This window comes from Heliangelus exortis, chromosome 24, assembly GCF_036169615.1.
Source record: "Heliangelus exortis chromosome 24, bHelExo1.hap1, whole genome shotgun sequence".
Classification (NCBI taxonomy): Eukaryota; Metazoa; Chordata; class Aves; order Apodiformes; family Trochilidae; genus Heliangelus; species Heliangelus exortis.
Genome location: NC_092445.1, coordinates 3,372,705 through 3,390,885, shown reverse-complemented (window position 1 = coordinate 3,390,885; position 18,181 = coordinate 3,372,705). Strand labels below are relative to the sequence as shown.

Here is an 18,181-nt window from a genome sequence, read left to right as displayed (position 1 = left end):
GTAACTGTTCCCAGCTCCAGAATTTAGGAGTACAGTGCACGTAGCTCCATGGCTCACCACCACCTTTATGAAGAAAAGTGTTGCAAGTAAGTTGCATGGATTTGGAAGCAATTAAACTCTTTTTTTTTAAATTGTGAAAATGTTTATTAAAATAAACTGGCTTTGACTCCTTCAGTCTTGAAGTTTCTTTTAAGAAAAGATCACTGAGATGAGGTTGGCAAACACATAGAATCCTAGAATCCTAGGGGTTGGAAGGGACCTCAAAGATCATCTAGTCCAACCCCCCCTGCCAGAGCAGGGCCCCCTAGAGTACATCCCCTAGGAACGTGTCCAGGTGGGTTTTGAATGTCTCCAGTGAAGGAGACTCCACAACCCCCCTGGGCAGCCTGTTCCAGGGCTCCGTCACCCTTACAGTAAAAAAATTTTTTCTGATATTCAACTTGAACCTCCTATGCTCCAATTTACACCCATTACCCCTTGTCCTATCACTGGTCACCACTGAGAAAAGCCTAACTCCATCTCCCTGACACTCACCCCTTACATATTTGAAAACATTGATGAGGTCACCCCTCAGTCTCCTTTTCTCCAAACTAAAGAGACCCAGCTCCCTCAGCCTTTCCTCATAAGGGAGATGTTCCACTCCCTTCATCATCTCAGTAGCTCTGCGCTGGACTCTTTCAAGCACTTCCCTGTCCTTCTTGAACTGAGGGGCCCAGAACTGGACACAATACTCCAGGTGTGGCCTCACCAATGCAGAACAGAGGGGGAGGAGAACCTCTCTTGACCTACTAACCGTTACTGCCTGAACTAATCCCTGTTCCTTGGGAGAGTGGGGGAAGAGCAAGGAGCAGGGGTCCTGTCACAGATGTTCCTCAGATGTTTTCATCGAGCAAAATAGAAATGTTTGCAGGGATGTCACCAGTCCTTACTGAAGAGCCAAGCTTTATTCTGAATTTAGTCACCAGTTTGGGCTTGTTTAGACCATGAGTTGGTTCTGGCCTGGCTCAGGAAGAGCGTGGCCAGCAGGTCCAGGGAAGGGATTCTGCCTCTGTGCTCAGCCCTGGGGAGGCCACAGCTTGAGTCCTGGGTCCAGTTCTGGGCCCCTCAGCTCAGGAAGGAGATTGAGGTGCTGGAGCAGGTCCAGAGAAGAGCAAGGAGGCTGGGAAGGGATCCAGCAGAATTCCTGTGAGGAAGGGCTGAGGGAGCTGGGGGTGTTGAGGCTGGAGAAGAGGAGGCTCAGGGGAGACCTCATCACTCTCTCCAACTCCCTGAAAGGAGGTTGGAGCCAGGGGGGGGTCAGGCAGATATCAGTAGGATAAGAGGGCACAGACTAAAGAATTTTTTCCTAATATCCAACCTAAACCTCCCCTGGCAGAGCTTCAGCTCTGCCAGGGGAGGTTTAGGTTGGATATTAGGAAAGGATTCTTTGCAGAGAGGGTGCTCAGCCATTGGAATGGGCTGCCCAGGGAAGGGGTGGATTCTCCATCCCTGGAGATATTTCCAAAGAGCCTGGATGTGGCACTCAGTGCCATGGGCTGGGAACCACGGGGGGAGTGGAGCAAGGGTTGGACTTGATGAGCTCTGAGGTCCCTTCCAACCCAGCCAATTCTAGGATTCTATGATTCTCTGCAAGGAAAAGCTGCAGTTGTTAATCACCTCGTTTTCAGTACACTGCTGGGCTTACAAATCACACCCAGATCCACAAACTCTTTTCTGATACAATTTAATAATCCTCCAAAACCCCTCCCGGGTGCAGCAGGCTGTGTGCTCAGACAGCTGTGCCTCTCTCCAGGTTCTGTTTGATCTCTGCAGTGTACTTCCCATAGAACCTCTCTGCCTTCTTGTTGAACTTGGCATTCCTCTCGTTGATGTAATCAATGTCAGCATCATCGTTGTAGGGACGTCTCCTGCTGTACTTTTCCCTCTTTTCAATCCTGGAAGAGAAACCAGGAGCCTTGGGAGACCTGGGGGAGAGGAGCTTGGGGCTTTGATGGTTTTTTTGCTTTATTTTAGTGGTTACTTACTGTTTCTCCAGATCTTCAACCATCCTGTCAATCCCTTCCTTGGATGGCACATGAGTTCCGTGCAGGAGGCTGTCAGAGGTGGGGTACAGAGCTTCACCACTGGGCAAGAGGAAGAGAAGCAGCAGTTACACACCAGTGTAACCAGTACACACCAGCACACCAAACTGCTGCTGCTGGAGGCTGGATTTACCACTTCAAGGCCCTTAACTCCTAGTGAAATGTGGGAGTATAAGGCTGGGGATATGCTGATACTAAAACCAAGAACTTGGTGTGTTTGACATGCCTGCAAAAACCCAGAAATTCTAAATCCATCTGAATACAAACAGGGCAAGGTCACAGCTCTCAGGCTGCACTTAAGCTGGGACAGGTGGGTTAGAAACACCCCCAAAGCTACTCTGAGAAACAAGAGTCTCTACTCATGCATTTAAACATCATCTCCTTGATAAAATAAGACTTCCTCAAACTCAGAAATGCAAAGTTTGAACAGAGAAACCTCCCCCATTACACCACACCTGTGCCAGAGTGGGTTCTCCCCTGGAAAATCCCCATTTGAGGACTGTGCTAAAGACAGTGAACATCCTGCTGTGTGTGAGTGTGCTGAAAGGAGGAGTTTTGAGGTTTTGGTGTTGGCTAAGAATGCAGCAATGCCCCAGTGATGCCTCCCTCACTCACTACTGCTCCTTCAGCCTCTCATACTGCTCCAGGTCGGGTTTGATCTGCCGGGTCAGGCGCTGGTACTGCCGCAGCTGTGCTGCTGCGTAGTCTGGGAGAGAAAAAGACCAAAAAAAAAAAAAAAAAAAAAAGCCTGAACTTTTATTCCACGGAAAGATGTTTGTTACCAACGTGGATAATTGGTAAACCATTACCTGAAAATCCCAGATCTGGATTTTTCTTCTTCTTTTTCCTCTCCCACCTATCCGCCTCCTCAGCGCTGATCTCCAGCAGCTTCACTCGCTCGTAGTCTTCTCCTCTTGCTGCACATTCCTGGCACAGGGAGATTGGGGTCAAGCATCAAACTTGGCTACTAAGTCAGTCAACCTCCAGTGCAAGACAAGAACTGAGCTCAGGAAGAATCTAAGAAGGGGATTTTGCATGGGGTACCATCTAGGTCAGCTCCCAAGACTCCACCACCACAGGGTGGCTCAGGGTCACCTCAGGGATGCTGTCACTGTGCCTGTACCTTTTTCTTCTGCTCCACCTGCAGCTGCCACTCCAGCCGAGCTTTTTTGGCTTCCCAGTTTGCTGGCAATTTCATTCTTTTGTCTTCTTCCACCACCTCTTGGAGGTTCAGCTTGCGAGCCTCGTTCTAAGAACAGACCCGGTGGTTAGAGGTGGAATCACCTGATCACAGACAGGAAAAGCAGAATTCCCGGGAGCCCGGGCACAGCTGGGCATTGATCCGGTCACCTAAACCACTGCATTTAGCGAAGTGCTAAAGAAACCACCCCTCGGCCTGGAGTTAGGGCGGGGAATCGCTGACGGGAGCAGCGAACCGGAGGCACAACCCCCCCGGGAGCACCGGGCCGGGCAACCCCTGCCGCCGCTTTTGTTGGGTTTCCCGGTGGATCAGCAACGGCACTGGCATCAAACGGCCCGGATCGCGGTCCCGGACAGGCCTCAGCCACCTACCCGCTTCATGTGGAGCTCACGGAACTTTCGCAGCCGCTCCTCCCGCTTCTGCGCTGCCGCCGCCGCCGCTGCCGCCTCCGCCGCCGTGCCAGGCCTCGCCTCATCCTCCGAGCCCGAGGAGCCCTGAAACAACCCACACTCAGCCACCGCCACTGGGACAGAGTCTTAAACCCTTCCCCTCCTTCCCCTCTTGCCGCCGCCTCACCCCGCCATCGGCATCGCCCAAGCCGCCCAGCGCCGACACCGCCGCCGCCATCGCTGCCGGGCGGCACTTCCGCTTCCGGCTTCGCTTACGCCCTGCGGCGCACTGCCGCCGCGCTCGGGCGCCCCCCAGCGGGCGGGAGGTGCTGCTGACCGGTCCCTTCCCTCCCGCCCGCTCCCCTTCCCCTTCCCCTTCCCCTTCCCCTTCCCCTTCCCCTTCCCCTTCCCCTTCCCTTTCCCTTTCCCTTTCCCTTTCCCTTTCCCTTTCCCTTTCCCTTTCCCTTCCCCTTTCCCCTTTCCCTTCCCCTTCCCCTTTCCCCTTTCCCCTTTCCCCTTTCCCCTTTCCCCTTTCCCCTTTCCCCTTTCCCCTTTCCCCTTTCCCTTTCCCTTTCCCTTTCCCTTTCCCTTTCCCTTTCCCTTTCCCTTTCCCTTTCCCCTTTCCCTTTCCCTTTCCCTTTCCCTTTCCCTTTCCCTTTCCCTTTCCCTTTCCCTTTCCCTTTCCCTTTCCCTTCCCCTTCCCCTTCCCCTTCCCCTTTCCCCTTTCCCCTTCCCCTTTCCCTTTCCCTTTCCCTTTCCCTTCCCCTTTCCCTTCCCCTTCTCCTTCCCCTTCCCATTTCCCCTTTCCCTTCCCATTTCCCCTTCCCCTTCCCCTTCCCCTTCTCCTTCCCCTTTCCCCTTTCCCTTCCCCTTCCCCTTCCCCTTCCCCTTCCCCTTCCCCTTTCCCCTTTCCCCTTTCCCCTTTCCCCTTCCCCTTCCCCTTTCCCACATCCCCTTCTCGGAGCCGTCTGGAAAGAGATTTTTAAATGATTTCTTTCTTCCAGACCCCTCACGTCGGGGGAAGGCTGGAGGTGACCCCCTGGTGCAGCATTCACTGCTCATCAGCCTCTTTTTCTTACAAGGAAACGCTGGGGTCCCTCGAGCTTGAGATCCAGCGGGAGGAAGCAGCAGCACCAGGAAGATCCAGGATGGAGCCCGGCGTGGAGCAGCATCCCTCCTCCAGGAATGGCTCCTGTTACCCACAACAGGGAGAAACTGGCAGCTGGCAGAGAAAACGAAAATCCTTTGCTACTGCTTCAGAGCAAAAAAAAAAAAAAAAAAAAAATCGAAAATGTACAGAACATTGCCAGAGTGGTTGGGATCTTCCAGCCTTACAGAGCCAAACGTGGGTTGGTTATAAGGGTTTAGCACTAATATTGGTTTGCACGTATCTGTGTGTGATGTCTTCGTGTTTGTACAGTAAAGGGAAAAGGTTCCAGGAGTTTTATTTGCTTTGAAGCAATGCTCCAACCCCCAGAAGGTGAATGAACGCTTGCTGGGTGATGATTTATAAACTGAGCTGCTCAGCTGCAGCTCCCGACTTTCCAGCAGAGGGAAACGCAGCACAAGGGATGAGGGCTTGAGGCAGCCGAACCCTCTCTCGTCTCTTTTAACTTCGCTTTCTTCTGCTGCCAAACTCCGATGCATGCTGAGTGAGTAAAAATATCAAATATGGTGTTACCCAGCAAGGAAAAAAAAAGAAACCCAACCTAGTGAAGCCAGGGATGTAAAACTGAGCAGACTGGGGCAAAGGATGAGACCCAGGAGGCTTTTAGGAGGGTATCTCAAGAAAAAGGAGGGGATTGTCCTGGAGTGGTTTGGGGTTTGGGCCCTCACCTGCCTTCTTCATATTCCTGTGGCTTGGCTGGGAGTGGTTTGGTTGCCACACACCCAGAGTGAGTGGCCACCAGGCTGAGGACAGGGACCACTGATCCTGGAAGAGGGGAGATCCCAGAGAAGTGGTTGTGGTTGCATTGCACAGGGAATTCAGGAGCTGTGTCCATGCCCCTCCCGTGCAGGAGCTGGTTCAGAGGAATTTTGGGAGCAAGTAGGAACGTTGTCCCTGCTCTTAGACACATGAAACACTGCGTGAAACCCCTCTGCAGCTCTCACCCCCAGTCCCTTGACAAAACTTTGGTTTTCTGGAGCCTCCAGACAATCTCCTCAGACAAAGGGGTGCTCCAGGTGTTCTCCCAACTCCAGTTCAGAGCGAGCAGCAGAGGAGGAAGGTGGAGGCTGCCCCAGATCCCTGCTCTGCTTGGTGACATGGGGTGGCTGCCACCAGCCAGACGTGTCCTCAGTGCCCTGTGATTTGGGGAAACTGCAGGGTTTTGATGGACACCTTCGAGCCTTTTTTTCTCTTCTCACTGCCCTAATGCAGTCAGAAAATAAACCTCAGAGGTTTCCCTGGCTCCTGTGGATTTGGTTCTGGGTCCAATGCCAGCTCAGGGAGTTCCTGGTGCAGGTGCTCAGTGCTTCCCCAGCTCAGGGAATTCATGCTGCAAATCCCACCCTGGACCTGAAAGAGCAAGGAATTCACCCAACCCCTCCTTGTGCTGAGGAGCAGGGACTGACACTGAGTACACCCAGATCTGCTCTTGCTGTCACTTACAGTCAACTTATTTTTAGATTTAAAAATGTTTTTATTTCTCATGCACACAGAACTGGCACAGCTTTTTTGGGTCGTAGCTGACTCCATTGTCTTCTCCAGTTATGCCTCCCCTGCAGTGCTGAAATGAAAAATTCCAGTTACATATTGTACAGGGGATGGGAGCTCGGAGGAACTGACTCATCCTGGTTATATTTGTCCTTTTCAAAGGGGAAGATCCTGGTTGAGGGGTGTGGGGGGAGCAGCACTGGTTATCTCCCATCCACCAGAGCAAACCTGATGCTTTTATCAGGGGGGCTGCAGGGTCCCTGGCAGAGGTCCCCAGGAAAGCACCCAGGCAGTGGGAATTTTCTCTGCTCAGATCCAGGCAGTGGGGAAGGGAGGGGTTTGGGTTGTTTCTCAGAAAAATAACTGTGGCTCCAGCATGAGAGAGGCCTCAGCACATGTGAACCAAGGCCCTGGGTGACACCAAAGCGTGGCCTGGGTGTGCAGTGAAATGGTTTGGGTGTGCAGTGCTGTGGTGCCCATAGGATCAGAGAATGGTTTGGGTCAGAAAGGACCTTAAATATCACCCAGTTCTAACGCCCCTCCCGTGGGCAGGGACACCTCCCACAGCCCAGGTTGCTCCAAGCCCCATCCAACCTGAGCTTGGACACTGCCAGGGTTGGGGCAGCCACAGCTTCCTTGGGCAACCTGTTCCAGGGGCTCCCCACCCTTAAATTAAAGGATTTCTTCCTCGTGCTCAACCTAAATCTCCCCTCTTCAAATTTGAATGCATTTTCCCTGTCCTCTCACTACAAAAGTCCTGTCCAAAGCCCTCCCCCAGCTTTTTTGTAGCCCCTTCAGGTATTGGAAGGTCCCCAATCCCTCAGCCTGGATTCCCAGGGAGGTGCTCAGCCCTCTGAGCAATTCTGTGGCTCTGCTCTGGACGCCTTCCAGGAGTCGTGTTTTGATGTGCAGTGCTTGGGAGTGCAAGGACACGGTTTGGGTGTGCAGTGCTGAGGTTTGGGTGTGCAGTGACACTGGGTGTGCAATGACACTGTTTGGGTGTGCAATGACATGGTTTGGGTGTGCAATGACATGGTTTGGGTGTGCAATCACATGGTTTGGGTGTGCAGTGACACGGTTGGGTGTGCAGTGACACTGTTTGGGTGTGCAGTGACACTGGGTGTGCAATGACACTGTTTGGGTGTGCAGTGACACAGTTTGGGTGTGCAATGACATGGCTTGGGTGTGCAATGACACGGTTGGGTGTGCAGTGACACTGGGTGTGCAGTGACACGGTTTGGGTGTGCAGTGCTGAGGTTTGGGTGTGCAGTGACAAGGTTTGGGTGTGCAATGACATGGTTTGGGTGTGCAATGACACGGTTTGGGTGTGCAATGACACTGGGTGTGCAGTGACATGGTTTGGGTGTGCAGTGACACGGTTTGGGTATGCAGTGACACAGTTTGGGTGTGCAGTGCTGAGGTTTGGGTGTGCAATGACACTGTTTGGGTGTGCAGTGACACGGTTGGGTGTGCAGTGACACGGTTGGGTGTGCAATGACACGGTTGGGTGTGCAATGACACGGTTTGGGTGTGCAGTGACACGGTTGGGTGTGCAATGACATGGTTTGGGTGTGCAGTGACACGGTTGGGTGTGCAATGACACGGTTGGGTGTGCAGTGACAAGGTTTAGGTGTGCAGTGACACGGTTGGGTGTGCAATGACACAGTTGGGTGTGCAGTGCTGGGCTCTGGGTGTGCAATTCCCAAATCCAGACCCGCAGTGTCACACCCCGCCGAGGCTCAGCCCCGCAGCCGGCTGTGGGTGCGGTGGGAGCAGGACGGGAGGTGCGATGCTCCCTTGGGGACAGGGGTGGCTTTTCCCCTCCCCAGCTGCCACGTGTCACCTCGCCGCTGTCGCTCGCAACCCCCCCACGGGTTCCTTGCGTGTCAGGAGGGAGCCGGGAGCGTGTTTGGGGCTGTGATAAGGTCCCGGCATGCGGTGGCGTGAGCTGAGCTCTCCCGCTCCATCCCAGCAGCTGCGGGAGCTGCTCCCATTTCCTGCCCCGTTCCCAGCTCCGTGCTGTTCACCAGCTGCCGTGCTCCATCCTGTTTCGTGATGAAAGGTGCTTGAGCAGCGGAAGAACGTTCTGAGGATCGGGAGGGATCGGGTAGAGGCAGGGCTGGGAGCAAGGCAAACCCGTGCTCCTCCTGCTCCCAGCCCTTGGGATGGGTGCTGGGAAGGGGGGATGGGGATGGACACCCCCAGCCAGGCACTTCAAGGACCCTTCCTCGCTTATAAATTGTGGGGGGAAGCACGGGGATGAGCAGGGGTGGGATGTGGAGGGTCAGTCACACAGGGCCAGCTTGCTCCAGGTGGCATCCAGGAGGCTCAGCCCCGTGGCCAAATCTCCTTTGTCACCGAAATGGAAATTTGGGGCAGAAAAAGAGGCAGCACCTGGGGTGGCTCCGGGGGGGGGGTGGGTGCTGGGAGCAACCACTCTGGGCAGCCCTTTGAAAGCTGACACCCTGGTTTGGGTAAAGAAGAGGAAAACCAGACCTGAAACTTGCACAGGACCAATTCAAACTTGCAGTGACTGCATTAAGGCAGTGAGATGGGTGACATCCGAGCCTACTGGAGGCTAAGATTGGTTAGAGCATTTTCACATATTGGAGCAGTCCTAATATCCTGCTTTATTGGGTCTACTTATTAACCATGGAGAAACTCGCAGTGAGGGGAGAGGTTCGTATGGCTTGGTTTTTAGGTAGGAGAGAAGCTGGTTTGCTTTCAGTCCAGTTCCTTTCAATCACAGACTTCTGTTTGTGTCCTGTTGGGTTGCAATTCTAATCTTTCAGATCAGACACATAATCATTGGGCCGGAGAGCAAAAAGTACCTGGGTAATGTGCTTAACAGAAATTAACCTGGTTACGTTCATACTCTATTGAAAATGAGAAAGTGCTGATGGTCAAAATCAATTCCTCCCCAGCCAAATTGCTGCAGGGCTGGCTTAGGGTTTCAGCTAAATGCTCAGCCCTCAAACAATGAGCCTGCTGGGATTGAATTAGGCTCCTGATCCTCGAGTTCAAATGATGGCAAGGGTTTGCCTTTAATGCTAGGAGCCAGCGGGTGGGCAAAACGGAAAAGCCACCCCTTTCCCTCCCCAGGATCCTGCAGAGGATCCCACTGGGTGTCCCTGACCCAATGCCGGGTTGGGGGGGAGCTTTGCCCAAGCTCTCCTTGTCCATGTTACAGCCCCTGAGTTGGGGATTGTCCCCCAGACTGGGATGCTGGGTGTGGGGTGGGGTGGGATGGTTTGGGACTGGCAGCCCTGAGGGCTGAGAAATCACATCCTTCCTCCAGGGGCTGAGGTTCCAAAGGAGCCCCAACCCAGCTGGTGAAGGGATCCAGCAGAATTCCTGTGAGGAAGGGCTGAGGGAGCTGGGGGTGTTGAGGCTGGAGAAGAGGAGGCTCAGGGGAGACCTCATCACTCTCTGCAACTCCCTGAAAGGAGGTTGGAGCCAGGGGGGGGTCAGGCAGATATCAGTAGGATAAGAGGGCACAGACTAAAGAATTTTTTCCTAATATCCAACCTAAACCTCCCCTGGCAGAGCGAGCTCTGCCAGGGGAGGTTTAGGTTGGATATTAGGAAAGGATTCTTTGCAGAGAGGGTGCTCAGCCATTGGAATGGGCTGCCCAGGGAAGGGGTGGATTCTCCATCCCTGGAGATCTTTCAAAAGAGCCTGGATGTGGCACTCAGTGCCATGGGCTGGGAACCACGGGGGGAGTGGAGCAAGGGTTGGACTTGATGAGCTCTGAGGTCCCTTCCAACCCAGCCAATTCTAGGATTCTATGATTCTATGATTCCTTTTGGAGATTTCTTAAGTGCCTGGAGAGGGGGGCAGCTCCCTGCAGTGCTTCTCAACCCCTGCCCGGTTACAGCTTTTCCCTTAAAAGCCGGAACCTCGCGGAGTTTCCTGGATGAGAGCACCTCAGTCATTAACCATGAATTCCAAATGAAGCAGATTTACAGCATGTATCACAGAAATATGCTGGTGTCAGACAGCAGGAGAGTGGCCTGGGGTGCTCACCTTTCCATTTTTCTCCTTCCCAAGCTCTGGTTGTTGCGCTGCCCCCCAGCAACACCCCCCAGCAGGATGCTGTGCCAGGGGGACGCTCACCTTGGGATGGTTCTCTGCAGCAAGGGGTCCTGCTGGCCCCTGGGGGATGGGGATGCCCTGGAAGATCCCAAAACCCAGAAACCAGCAGGGATGGATTGCTGGAGGGGGCCATTTCCCCAGGGGAATGTGCCAAGTGGCAATTAATGAGCTGCCAATAATGGGAAGGATGGGAAATGTGGAGGAGGGAGAACCAGAGGGAGGGAAGCTGTGAGCATCACTGGGGACACACACAGACACACTCACAGACACAGACACACACACACACACACACACAAACACACAAACACACACTCACAAACACACACAAACACACACACTCACACACACACACAAACACACACAGACACACACAAACACACACTCACACACACACACAAACACACACACAAACACACAGACACACTCACACACACACACACACACACACACACACACACACACACACACTCACACACTCCTGTTGCTGGTCCCAGCACTGCTGTCCCATATTGAGTCAAGAGCACCCCTGGGGTGCTGGGAAGCTGCCCTGGACACTGGGAATTTGCTCCCCTCCCCACTGTGGGCCATGGGGCTGGGGACAGGGCCATGGGGTTGGGGACAGGGCCATGGGGCTGGGGACAGGGTCATGGGGCCGGGGACAGGGCCATGGGGCCGGGGACAGGGCCATGGGGCTGGGGACAGGGTCATGGGGCCGGGGACAGGGCCATGGGGCTAGGGACAGGGTCATGGGGCTGGGGACAGGGCCATGGGGCTAGGGACAGGGTCATGGGGCCGGGGACAGGGCCATGGGGCTGGGGACAGGGTCATGGGGCCGGGGACAGGGCCATGGGGCTGGGGACAGGGCCATGGGGCTGAGAACAGGGTCATGGGGCTGGGGACAGGGCCATGGGGCTAGGGACAGGGTCATGGGGCTGGGGACAGGGCCATGGGGCTGGGGACAGGGTCATGGGGCTGGGGACAGGGTCATGGGGCTAGGGACAGGGCCATGGGGCTGGGGACAGGGTCATGGGGCCGGGGACAGGGCCATGGGGCTGGGGACAGGGCCATGCTGCACCCCAGGGACAAGCCAGGATGGACCCATCCCCAGCAGGAGGGGGTGACTGGGAGGGAGCAGCTTCTCTGGGGGCAGAGGGAGGATAACGTCACGTTGGCCTCGATCAATGAAGATTTTGGCTTGTGAGTTATTAGCCTGGTGTCATAAACTATCTCAAAGCCACAAAAGTAAAATAATAAATCTCCCTGCTTACCTCCTGTGTGTTGCTTCTAAAATACAAAAGTCCCTCCAGGCATCTGTTCAATATTGCATCTGCCAAACACCAACACAAATCACAGCGAGGAGGCCGGATTTGGGGGAATATCAGTCAATCTTTGCTGTTTTCCAGCACTTGGTGGTGTCCAGGGAAGCTCCTGGGGGCTTGCTGGACACCACAAGCAAGTACTGAGCTGGTGGTGAGCACAGGAGGGCCAGGGCTGAGCAAAGCCAAGGAAGTGCTGGGTGAGAGCAATGCTGCTGCAGCTCCCTGGATGTGTCCCTGTCCCTTGTGGGCTACCTGGAATCTTTTGGACCCCTCTTCTTGTCCCCTGCCTGTGCAATTTTGCTGCTGCAGAGGTTGAGTTCTCCCAGCCTGATCATTGTGTTCTTGTAACCCTGGGGAAGCCTTGAGATGTCAGGGTGTCTCCTTCCCCCCTAAACCTCCCTACCCCACCTGCCAGCCACAGATTTTCTGTTGAAAGATGTTTCTGGTTGCTCTTCCCAGTATTTTTGTCTCCTGGCTGTGGCCCCTGCATCCTTCCTCTTCATTAACTGCCCGGGTTGGGTTGCTCCATGATTTTCCCCTATCCCAGCAGTCTCCCTCTCATCACCCACCAAAATAAACCTTTCAAAGAAGAAAAAATTGAACAGTAAAGGGCCAGGGCCAGAAGGTTCCCCTCCAGGGTGTTGGGAGCTGGATCTGGGAAAGACTTCAAGCTACAAAGAGAAACTCTATGCCTGGCTACAGCCAAGACCCAGGAGGAAAAAAGGGATGGAAAAGGCAGAGGGATGGCTGGGGATGCAGGAGCTCACCCTGGGGACACTGCACAGCTCCAGGGAGGGATGCTGGGACCCCAGCCTGCATTTCAGGTGTGGAGCAATCAGGGTTGGGCTTGGATGGCTTTAATGAGGGGAGTTCCAAGGACTGAGATGGGGCTACGGGGTCTTTTTTCCAGGGAGGTTGGGAGATGCTGCTCCCCATGGAGCAGTGGGGGAGGTGGTGAATCCCATGGGCATCACTGTGTGCTGGGGCTGCTAACAAGCCCTGGGAAAGAGCTGGGGTGCTGGCTGCTCCCCTGGGACCCCCCCAAAGCCTGCAGCCCCCCCAGCCCTGCATCCAGCCTCTCTTTTTGCAGAACAGTGCTGGGAAATGTGTTGCTTCCCCTCTCAACACCTGGATTTCAGAAACCCCCAGGCTGTTCAAAGCTGGAGGGGGAGGAAGGTTCCCCTTGGCACAGCATCCCCTTCCCTGGCTGTGGGGAACCAAAACAGGGTTCTGCTCCCTCCTGGGCCCCACAGAACCACCCCATGGCTCCTTCACCACTTGGCTTCACAGCTGGGAAACCAAATGGAGCAAAGTGGGAGCATTTTGGGGGTGCAGAGCTGGATTCCCCACCCATTACTGCACCTTGCTGATCTCCCCAAGCAGATTTGTGTCTGACACAAGACGAAGCCCCACTATTACACCAGGTTTGGGTCATTTTTTTTTTTTTAATTTTTATTTTGTGGCTGTGGAGTCGGATTCTGCTGGGATGTAAACAGGTGCAGCTTATTTGGTTTCTTCTGAGGCCTGATTTTGGCCCCTAAAGTGTTAAGTGAGTGCTAAGCCCTATAAAATTACCCTTTCAGCTACTATTTCTGCACAAAAGGCTTTTGGGCGACAAGATATGCCAAAGCATCTGATGAAGTAATATGTCTATTCTCATTTGTGACATTTATTATTAACAGGGAAAAGAAGAAAAAAAAAAAAAAAACCAAAACAAAAAAACCCAACAAAACACAACCCCCCAAAGAAAAAACAATCCAGCCAGAAAGAACTCTTAATTGAAGGACTATTGTGCCGTGGTAACTGCTATTAAATTAATCTGCTGCATTCCTTTCCACCCACACACTTTAAAACTTCCTGGTTATAATTAGAACCATTTAAAACCAATTTGACACTCCTTGGATGATGCAGTTCAGCTGCTTAATATGGTGAAACTTTGGTGAAAGGAGCAGAGAGGGGCTGCAAGCAAGCTGGGGTTGCTTGGGGAGGCTCAAACCCAGGAGCTGGTGCTCCTGCATGGGGATGCTCAGTCCTGTGGGGAAATGCAGCCCCTCTGGTGCCAAAAGTTCCCCCCTGAGCCCTGTCCCATCCCAGTTCTCTGCTGTCATCTCATGGGAGATGCTCCTGTGAGCATCCTTCACCCAGGGAGTCCTCTGGGTGCTGGGAGAGCTTTGCTGAGGGGTGCAAATCTCTTCCCCCTCTTTTAGGAGGCACCTTGAGCTGCTGCCTCTGCCTTGTGCAAGGTGCTAAATGCACCAAAGGAAAAGATGCAAAAAAGCATTTGGCCTTTCAAGTGGGGTAAAAAGGCACCTGACTGCAGGACCCAAGGGTGATTTTTTTTTTGGCAATGGAAAAACCTTAGAGGGGTGCTGGTGCCATGGATTTCTGCAGCAATGCTCTGCTTGCCTTGAAACCTTGGCTGGGGTTAGGAGACCTTCAGAGGGTGCTAATCCAGGGCTGGATTTGGGAAGGGTTCTCTGGTTGTGTGGGGACCCAGGGGTGTAGCTGTTTGCTGGGACAGAAAACAGAGAAACCACTTGGCTTGGCTGAGCCCCGGTGCTGAGCCCTGGTGGGTGTCACTTCTGCAAATCTGTTCCTGCTCGGCTGCCTTCATCTGTCACTCTTGTAACCACCTGGGTGGCATTTTGATGGTATCAGCAGGGCCACCAGTAGCTCTCCAGCACATCCCTGACCACCTCAAGGCAAAGCCAGTTCCTCTAACTGGCCCTGGAAGATCCTGTTAGTCACGGTATCTTTACTGTCACCTTCTGTTTCCTTCTCCATTTGGCTTTCAGTTTTGTGACATGTGTTAACCAGGACTGTGTGCTGGATCCAGACCCTGCCCCACAGCTTCCTCACCCGCTGCTGGGACAATTTCCTCCTGGCACCAACCTTGCACCCATCCACCCAGCCCACGGGGGGGGGGTGGCTTCAACTCTTCAAGTTTTTTCGGGAAAACGTGGTGTTTTCTGCTCTATACCCCCCATCCTGCATGGGTTTCCCTTTGAGGAAGGGCTGTGATGAAAACCTCGAGGGGTTGAGTGGTGTCCCTGGTTCCTTCCACTGCAGCTCAGTTTCAGGTTCCTGCTCAGGGCCGTGGCCTTTCAGATGTTCTCTGCTGGAAATTTGGGCTCCTGTGACCCCCCCAGCAGCTCTGCAGACCCCACCAGGGCAGTGAGGGCCACGATAGCTCCTCCTCCTGCTTCGGGCAGTCACTGGCTCTCCCCTGCACCCAGTACAGCTCTGAGCATGGATTTAGCCATTCCAACCAGTGGTATTTGCCCTTTTTTTTTGGGCCAGACCCACTCCATCCCATGCCAGAGCTTTGCCTTCTCTTTGCCCTCACTGCTCTCCCTCCTGATGCTGTATTGTGTCTCTTACAGATGCCCTCAATCACCTTCAGCTCATCCCCATCTCCCTCCCTGGGGTGGTGGAAGTGAAGTGGGGTGGCACGAAGTGGGGAGATGTTCTCATGCCCTGTCCAAGCCAGCGCTGGGGCAAATCTGCCAGGAATGACAAGGAGAAGGAAATGCAGAGGTTTATGGCAAGGAGAAGCAAATGTGGAGGTTTCCCCCCCCAAGCAGAACCCTCCTGTGTGCCAGGAACCCCAGGTTGTGGCTGGTGATGGGCAGTCACAGCCAAAAGGTCATCTCCCCAGGGGCACCCTGATGGGCTGTGGTGTCACTGTGGGTGTGGATTTTGTTTGTTTTTTCTTTTTTAATTAACACACCTTTGTTTTTTTTTTTTTTTTTTTTTTTTGGTTTTTTTTTTTTTTAGTTTCTTCTCTCCTTCTGTCCTCCCCTTTCTTCTCCTCTGGATCAGAACCAACCCCCAAAGAACAGAGGTTACTTGTGCATTTGTCTGATCCGTGTTGGTCGGGTTTGTTGGTTTGGGCTCGGTTGTTTTTATTTTTTTTTTTTTCCCCCTTCTTTCTACTTTGTAATTTTTTCCCAGCTTTGGAAGCCCGACAGAGCGGCCAAAGGAAAAACAAAACAAGGATATTTCTGCTACCCTGTAACTTTGCAAAAATGCTGCGTGCCTGCGCTGGTGCTCGGCGGGAGGCGTAACGAGAACCAGGGGCTGCGAGCTCCGGCCAGACGGAATAAAATTAGGAGAGGAGGAGGCGGGAGAGGGGAAAAACGTCTTCATCCCGGGAAGCCTCCGGAGCCCAGATGGGTTTGTAGGGAGCGAGCGGGATGCAGCCTTGCAGCAGGGGCTGAGCCGAGCCCGAGCGTCATCTACGAGTCCCCTCTGAGCCTTTAGCTTCTTACAACCTCCTCGTCCCTTTCCCTTTGCCAGCTCTCCTCCCTTCCCAACCCCAAGCCAGGGCTGGTTGTCTTCTGCTTCCCTCCGAGCTGCCGCGTTTCCCTGGCTTCTCCCCCCCAAAACTGGGCGGCTCCATCCCATCCTTAAGGGTTGCACCCGCAGCCGCCTCTCCCGGCCCCAAATCTGCCTCTGGAAGGGAGCGGGAACGCCGAGTCCTTCCCGAGCAGTTTCTTTCCCTTGGTGTTTACAAGCAGTGTCCTGGCAGGAGGCGTCAGCTCGGCGCGGTGGCTCTGCCAGCGTTTGTCACCGCGCTCGCACCCGCTGCTCTGCGGTGCCGTCGGGGGTGGCCGCGTCCCCCTGCGTCCCCCCCGGGGCCAGGAGCGAGCAGGGGGTTTGTCTGGGTGTGCCTGGGAAACGGACTGGTGCAATTTGGATTTGGGATCTTGGGGGAGCGAAAAAAAAAAAAAAAAAAAAATCCAGGATGTAGATTTTTAAGGGAAGAAATCCCTCCGGGTCCTGCGCCCAACCCTGACTCCCCTGTGCGGTGCTTGCTGGGGGCTCTCTGAGCACTTCTGAGAAGCAGCATGGGCTGCACTGTTATTAATAAATATAAAAAAATGTCCATGAAAGCGAATGTAGGGATTAGGAGGTGGACAAACGCGATTAGGGAATCGATGCTGCCAGATCAGAGGTGCAGGCAGAGGGTTCTGAAGGAGCTGATTTAGGCATCAGAGAGAGGGTAATCCAAGAGGATAAAAACCCCATGGTTGTTACGGGGGGTTGGTAATTAAGACACAGGAGGGCCTGGGCTGGTGGCACCAAGGTGATGAGCACGGGGTTAGCACGGTACTTGGTTTCTTCCTGGGAATGGAAAAGAGGGATCGGTTGGAATTAAGGGAGAGAAGGAACCAAACAAGCCTGTTCAGAAACTGATTCTGTCTGACATGGTCTTCTAAGCTATCCGAGTGGCATTTATTGCTAAAGATACTGCAAAGAAAAGAAATCTCTCGGGCGCGGCAGCTCGGTTTTACTTAATAACACAACCAAGGGGGATGGGAGCGTTTTGGAGCTGGAGGTACCAAAACAGGGCAGGGAGCTGGGGTAGAGGAGGGTTTGCCAGCCCTGCTGCTGGGGACCGAGGCAGGAAATAAATCGAGCAAAAAGAAAAGAAAAGAAAAAAAACAAAAACAGAAACAAAAACAAACAAAAAACCCAACACACACACACACACACTAAAAAAAAAAAAAAAAAAAAAAAAAAAAAGAGCAACAAGTGTCCCTTGTGATGAGAAGCGTGAAGGGGCTGGAGCCGGGCTGCGCTCTGCCAGGTCCCTGCTGATGGCTTGGGGCGGGGAAAAGATGCTCCCTCCCTCCTCTTCCTGGGTCAGGACACCCTCATCCATCAGCAGCGCTCATAGCCCGGCCCAGGGCAAGGCAGAGTTGTCCCTGTCCCCCCCAGAAGAAGGGGATCATTTCCATTGGAGCTGCTGAAAGGGAAGGGGCCATCAGTTGAGTGCTGGGATTCACAGGGACTGAAATTCCCAGCTTCTCCATTCCACCCAAAAAAGCTGGGGAAAACCTCAGAGCATTTAAATACTTATAAAGACTCAATATTCTTGTTTTCTCCCTCAGTTTCTCTCTCTTCCAGAGCTGCACAGCACCTGTGGGTGCTGTTTAAGCTTCAGGTGCCAGCACATCTCCTGGGCCCACCCAGAGCATCTTCAGCTCCCTTTGGAGCCAGTTTTCCTTTCCCATGCCCGGGGCAAGGAAGGGTGCAGCATCAGGGCCCCTTCTTGAGCCACTTGTGGGTTCTGTGGATTCAGAAATTATGCCTGGGCCCAGAGTTTGGTGCTGGCACAGTTTTGGGGGGGGTGACAAGAGGCAGGGTGAGGAGCCTGGCAGCTGAGCTGCTCCTCAAGGCAGCTGCAGAGGCTTGGGGTGGAGGCAATGAGGGATAAATCAGCTCCAGGAGAGAGGGGAAGGGAAGAGAAGAGAAGGAAGGGAGGAAGGGAAGGGAAGGAGAAGGAGAAGGAGAAGGAGAAGGAGAAGGAGAAGGAGAAGGAGAAGGAGAAGGAGAAGGAGAAGGAGAAGGAGAAGGAGAAGGAAGGGTAGGGAAGGGAAGGGAGAAAGGGAGGAAGGGAGGAAGGGAAGGGAAGGGAAAGGAAAGGAGAAAGG

General features: G+C 53.7%; 1 protein-coding gene and 2 long non-coding RNA genes across 3 annotated transcripts; 1 reads left to right on the top strand and 2 right to left on the bottom strand.

The window, feature by feature from the left end:
* Positions 1-1,707: 1,707 nt before the first annotated feature.
* On the bottom strand, positions 1,708-4,009 carry SYF2 (SYF2 pre-mRNA splicing factor). Its single transcript, XM_071767848.1, has 7 exons — positions 3,859-4,009; positions 3,654-3,776; positions 3,205-3,330; positions 2,891-3,008; positions 2,697-2,787; positions 2,025-2,123; positions 1,708-1,934 (listed from the first exon to the last, which is right to left on the bottom strand). The coding sequence occupies exons 1-7, from the start codon at positions 3,907-3,909 to the stop codon at positions 1,769-1,771; spliced, it is 774 nt and encodes a 257-aa protein (XP_071623949.1). The 5' UTR covers positions 3,910-4,009; the 3' UTR covers positions 1,708-1,768.
* LOC139807210 (uncharacterized) lies at positions 3,773-4,963 on the top strand. Its single transcript, XR_011730493.1, has 2 exons — positions 3,773-3,997; positions 4,754-4,963. It is a non-coding gene; the product is annotated as an uncharacterized lncRNA (long non-coding RNA).
* Positions 4,964-6,289: 1,326 nt separating this feature from the next.
* LOC139807209 (uncharacterized) lies at positions 6,290-6,795 on the bottom strand. The gene is made up of 2 exons (XR_011730492.1): positions 6,556-6,795; positions 6,290-6,400 (listed from the first exon to the last, which is right to left on the bottom strand). It is a non-coding gene; the product is annotated as an uncharacterized lncRNA (long non-coding RNA).
* Between the last annotated feature and the right edge of the window lie 11,386 nt (positions 6,796-18,181).